The sequence below is a fragment of the Merops nubicus genome, unplaced genomic scaffold (assembly GCF_000691845.1).
Source record: "Merops nubicus isolate BGI_N331 unplaced genomic scaffold, ASM69184v1 scaffold7930, whole genome shotgun sequence".
NCBI lineage: Eukaryota > Metazoa > Chordata > Aves > Coraciiformes > Meropidae > Merops > Merops nubicus.
Window position 1 is genome coordinate 128,368 of NW_008580810.1, and position 6,039 is coordinate 134,406.

Consider the following 6,039-nt stretch of genomic DNA (forward strand, 5'->3'; position numbering starts at 1 on the left):
CCAGGAATGCCTTCCTATCTCAGCATAACTTATGTCTTGGCCATTTGCATCTTTTCTCTGTTCCCTTCCTCTAGCTTTCCCTTCTTCCCATATTTCTCACACACACATATCTTTAAAAAAAGGGAGGGGAGGGGCAGGAATGAGGCTAAAACCATCATCACACATGATAAATACAACCCAGTGACAGACGAAATGGTTGGTTGGAAATTATTTTACATAAATCAGTTTTGAAAACAAGAAAAAACCTCACCTTTAGGGTTTCCTTAGGGCGGAGCTCACAACAAAAGGATGCTCAGTGTGTTCTGCCAAGGCATTGCATGCCCTGTGAACAGAGAACTGGGGGAAAAGTCTTTGTACAGTTTGTACATTTTACTTAAGTGATTAGTTTTATCTTTTTTTTTTACAGGGAAAGTGTTCAGTCATAAAGCTTGGCCTAGTCACAGTGGCTGTAACTCCTGCAGTATCAGCACACAGCTCCCTGTCTGAGCTGACTCACCTTGCTCCCCCAGGAACCAGTCGTGGGTTGAAGCATGTGAGCAGGGCTGGTGACAAGCCTGTGCCCAGGCTGCCAGCAGCCCTTGGGTGTCAGGTTGTCATGACATCACTTTTCCCCCAAGCTATATCACACACAGACTCCTTTTTTCATCCATTTTCCTAGTCACTGAGACTATTTCCTGACAATACACGTTCACATCATGTTTGTCCATTATCACAGCAGAGACTAAAAAGGACGGAGTAACATCCCCTAAGTAGTTGAACAGTGGATGGAAAATGGTGTTAGATTATTTTCCCTGAGGGAAATTGTTATGGTGGAGGTGAAGTAAAAAGAGCTGAGAGTCTTATTTCCATCCATGATTTTTTCCTGGGGTACAGTGCAGTCACAGAGTGTCAGGGACTTGCTGTGCAGTTGCACCTAGCAGTCAAGGAGCATTCACTCCGTGGGGTGTCCTGCTCCAAGGAGATCAGCTTACTCCACAGTTATTGCAGGTATTTATGGTGGTTTTGGAGTGATGGGCAATCAGCCCTAGGACCTTTTGAGTGATGTCCAAAGTACAGAGCAATTTAGGCAGAAAGAAATTATATAAATTAAAAGTAAGTGACTTGTGGCATCTTGGAAACAAGCCTCCATCCGTGTTTTCTGTCTCTTTTTTTAAAGCTTCTCCTGTTTTTCATCATGCCTGCAGGGAGGCTTGCCTTGCTGGCTGGTACAGCATGCAGGAGAAAATTTGGTGTAGCTGTGATTGACAGAGCCATGATGTCCTGTCAGGGTGGCTGTGTTTTAGCAACAAAATTGCTTTGGGAAATTGCTGTGGGATAGCTTCCAGTGACCTAAGCTGAAAGTGCCTTTCAAACATAGGGATGCTCATCCTTCTGTATCCCCTTTCCTTCTATTATCCATCTTCAGTTCTTGTGGGGAGACAGAAAGGTCTCTGTTATTTCCCAGTCTATGCTTTTCTTCCTCTCCTCTCCTCTCCTCTCCCTGTCTTGCACCACTGAAATATCTCAGGAAGGCCAGGAGGCTGGTATGTCCCAGGAGGGTAAGAATAGTCTACAATGGCAGAGATGATTCCTGTTGTTGTTTGTCTACTTGCAGTTGTCTGGACAGAGGATCCACACAAGAGGTAGGAGTTTCAATTTGATCTGAGAAGCCAGAGCTTTTGCAACACAGACTGTTAAAGCCTTAAGAAGATTTGTTCCAACACCCAAAACTAACAGTCCTGGGTTCGTTTTTGTTGTTGTTGTTGTTGTTTGTTTGTTTTTTGTTTGGGTTTTTTTTTGTGTGTGTTGGTTGGTTGGTTGGTTGGTTGGTTGGTTTTTTTTTTAACTTTCTTCCGTGTCTAGGTCTAAACTCCTTTGGAAGTGCCAAAGTTGTTAGGACATCAGGGGATGGAAGCGTTGTGAACCTGATCAAACATGGAGCACTGGGACTCACTGGGATTTTTGATTGTGACACTCAATTACAATGTGACTATTATAGGTAAGTCCTTTTAAAAAGCTCTCTTCTTTGTTTTGCTGCTCCATGCTGAAGCCACCCAGGTGTCCTACTGATAATTTTAATTTCTAGCTATGTCTCTGTGATCCTTACAATAATAAGTTGTTATTTAGGTACATGATATGAGTAGTTAATGTATTTCTTCTCTTGTTAAACAGATTTTTACTCCCTATCTGTTAGATGTTAGCTGAACTTTATGTAAAAAATTCTGGCAAGGTTTTCAAATTTGGCTTTTCTTGGTGCCTGAGCTTCCAATCAGCTCTAATGTCTTTTCACCATGGTGAAACCATGCAGAAGTAACACCTTACTTGTATCACATAAAGTGAACAGTAGAATGTATATGCAATAGCTTTAGTGATGAATGAGAAAGTTTAAAGAAGGGAAAAATCCCCACTTCTCTTTTACAGGAAAAAGTTTGTTGTTTATTTCTGTTGTGACTACTTACCATTGTTTTTCATTTTTATTTTTATAAATGAACAAATATCACAAGCATTAAAAAACAAAACAAAAGAAAAATTCAAACAAAATACAGTTGGGTTTTGATCGGCTAACAGTGGTCTGAGTGATGCTTCTTTTTTTCTTCTTATTTAAGTAAGACACTGTACCTTTCTCATGTGCTACTTTGAGCAAACTGTGAACCAGAGAAAAACTTTCCAGGGCCTTTCAAAGACCCTTTGCCTCCAGCTGTGGACAGTTGCTGTCGTTTCTGCTGTGCATTGCAGGGAATATCCAACTAAGCCAGAGGGGAGTCGGGGAAGGGACTTGTTTTAGTACGTTTAATCAAGATTGAGTCATTAGGGAAGGTGATGCGTGGAGGGGTTACTCTAAAATGTATTCATACGAAACTGCTTCCTAAGGAGCTATTGATTTTTCTTAAGCAGCACTCCCCATTGTACATGTCTTAATTAAAAATTGATAGTGAAATAGCACGTACTATTTTGAGCTTAATTAACTAATGTGCTTCAAAGACTTTGAGGTCCTCACAGGGTAAAAATGCTACCTAAGGATGAAACATCATTTGCTAAAGATGACTGATTCTGTACAGATGGTGTTTTCTACTGACCCACACTGTGTGAAAAAGAGTAAGAGTACAGCCTGTCACCAGAGTGCAGAAACCTGAAAACACAGCAAAACCACCACTAAAGTTCAAGTGATAGAGATAAAATGGAAAGGCCTCAATTTATTTGTGAGTGGAAAATAAATTATTTTGCCAGCAGCAGCAGGTTTCTTTGGTGGTCTCTCATACAGCTTACATATCCTTAACCTCTTTCCAGCCAATTTTTTTTCAAATTCAGAGTGCAGTTTTACTGTTCTAGCCCATAGTTGGCCCATTCACCACAAACAGTTTATATGGAGCATACAAACTGCATGTTCAGTACAGTAATAGGTATCATATAACGTTGCAGAAATATTTAAAATTCACACCAACTACAGGGAAAAAGCTTTATGGGTAATAGAAGCTAATGTTCAATACAATACCTGTAAAAATCATGCATTTTATAGAAAAAAAATGCTTCAGAAAATGATCTGGATTTTTAAAAAGTCTTTGGAATGTGTGTAGGTGCTATTTCACAGACTGCCTTTAAAACCTTGTGTGCATGTGAGGTGTGTAATCACTATTAGTGACTGGATGTTTTTGATGCATTTCTTAACCATTAACTCCATATAACATGTCTCTGAGCCTTGATGTTTTCTGTCTGTGGCTACAACTAATTTCTTAACTATTTCTTAAAGAGCAGAATTAATTTTACCACTCCTTTCTGGTGTGTTGTTTTTTTTTGTTGTTTTTTTTTTTTTTGTGTGTGTGTGTGGTTTTTTTTGGATTTTTTTGTTTTGTTTTGTTTTTCTTATTGTTCCTAAGTGGGGATTTTTTTCTGTTTTCTTGGCTTCTTTTAAAAATATGTGAAATTAAAGCAGGGGATTATTAAATTACTTTTTCAAAACTGTATAGCAAGCTATTGATAGGACTCAAAAGGAAACCTGATAAATTCAGGTGCTAAATTTAACTTCAGATGTTGAAATTTTCCACGTGTTTGTACAGAATATATTTTTAATTTTTGATAATGTAACATTATATATTGAGGTCTTCCTATCCTGCCCAGGAAAAGGATTTTTTTTTCCACCCTTTTTCCTTTTCCTCTTCTTCCTAATTCTCCTCTTTGGACGTGTTCAGTGTTTTTGTTACACTAAGGTTTCAGTTGGCATGGCTTATTGTACCTCAAACTTCTACGGGGTCAAGTCTAGATTAAAGTTATGGAATGTGTCAGGTAACACATTTTCACACAAGTTTCAATTCAAGTCAAAACAAAACCAGAGGAGCTTTTAAGAGAAGAACCTGATTACAGAGACTATTTCTACAGCTACCTCATGTGTAGAGAGGGCATTGCTACATTACTTGCCTTCCTTTCCTTCTCAGTACTCTGACTCTTCTTCTTACCTTCTTTTCTAGGAAAGACCTGGCTGATGTTAATAATGCTGCTGCGAATGGCAGTGGTAGTGTTAGCAGGCTATCCTCTCTACCAAGACGAGCAGGAGCGCTTTGTCTGCAACACCCTGCAACCAGGATGTTCCAATGTTTGCTATGACTTGTTCTCTCCTGTCTCTCACTTTAGATTCTGGCTCATTCAGACCGTGTCTATCCTGCTACCTTATGCTGCGTTCAGTGTGTATGTTTTGCACAAGGTAGCTGTGTACATTGTAAGAATGCACTATTTGGTGCATGGGGGCCAGGGGAATAAAAGTTTATCAAGCCCCAAAGACCTGAAGGAGGTCTGTAGAAGTGCTGTTGTCAATGGATTAGATTGTGGTGCAGACAATCTAAGTGTCCTTAATTTTTCTGGGGCATACACAGTTCATCTATTTTTTAGGACACTACTTGAGGCAGCCTTTGCAGCTGTGCAGTATTTTCTTTTCGGTTTTTTTGTTCCTGAGCGCTTTTCCTGCTACCATTCACCTTGCACAAGCACTGTTGACTGTTATATCTCCCGGCCCACTGAGAAATCCATCATGATGATTTTCATCTGGGGCGTCAGCAGTTTATCCTTTCTGCTTAGCCTTGCTGATCTTGTCTGTGCTCTCCGGAGAATGACAGCAAGAAACCAAAAGAGCGAGTTGACGGCAAACCTCCATGTAGAGGATGAGTGCATTTTAAATCTTCCCCCAGCACAGCATGGTAGCTCTTCTCCACCTCAAAATCAAAACTGCCCAGTATCAAACAGCAGCCAGTCCAGCGATGGTTCCTGCTCACTTCTCTCTGAAGAGGAAGAAGAGGCTGTTCTTCATCCCAAAATGGTCTCTCAGCAAACTGCCAGCGCTAACCTTAACAGCAACAGCAATAAGCTCTGTATATCAGGAGATCTTGCTGTTAAGCGAGATAGCACTGAAGAACCCCTCTGTGCGGGTGACCACCAAGGGGCTACATGCAGGCAAGTGAGACCCAGGCTTCAGCAAGACTTCATTAAAGATACTGTCCTGACTTTGAGACCTCAGATCAAGTCTCACCTTGGAGTGTCTTCCTCTGTAGTACAGAGCAAGCTTTTAGGATACTACCCTTCAGCTGAGCTAAAAAACCCTGACGCACAATCAAATTACAGCAGTACTAGTTGCTTGAGGTCAAAAAAGTCAGAATGGGTATAGAGCCCTGATTGAACACTAATCTATGACCCTGGCAGGTCGTATCATTGCATCACTGAGGAGGTGTCAGGTAGTTTCAGCTGGATCCCTTGGATGTGGTTGTGCTGCAGAGACACATGACTATGTTATGTTTCTCCATTGATGAGGAAGCAAAAACCTCAGATAAGAGTTTGAAGGATATTACAGTAAGGGAACTGTTCTTTGGAAAATGTAGCATCTTCATGTTTTTCTGAGTATAAAGGACTTTAAAAAGCTGTGGACTGTTGCTGATGTGACTGACCTTGTTTTCCAGGATGACGTGTGGACATTTGTTTATCCTAACCTAGTTCTATTGCAAAAGATTGAGCTTAGGAAAGATGTGACTTTTAAACACAATTGTACATTGTCTACTCTCAGAAGGTTAATTTATCTGC

The 6,039-nt window shown here is 40.4% G+C and overlaps 1 protein-coding gene across 1 annotated transcript; it reads left to right on the plus strand.

The window, feature by feature from the left end:
- The first annotated feature begins 1,914 nt into the window (after nt 1-1,914).
- Nucleotides 1,915-5,629, plus strand: GJD4 (gap junction protein, delta 4, 40.1kDa). Its single transcript, XM_008940622.1, has 2 exons — nt 1,915-1,978; nt 4,443-5,629. Exons 1-2 carry the CDS (start codon nt 1,915-1,917, stop codon nt 5,627-5,629), a joined length of 1,251 nt encoding a protein of 416 aa, XP_008938870.1.
- The last annotated feature ends 410 nt before the right edge of the window (nt 5,630-6,039 follow it).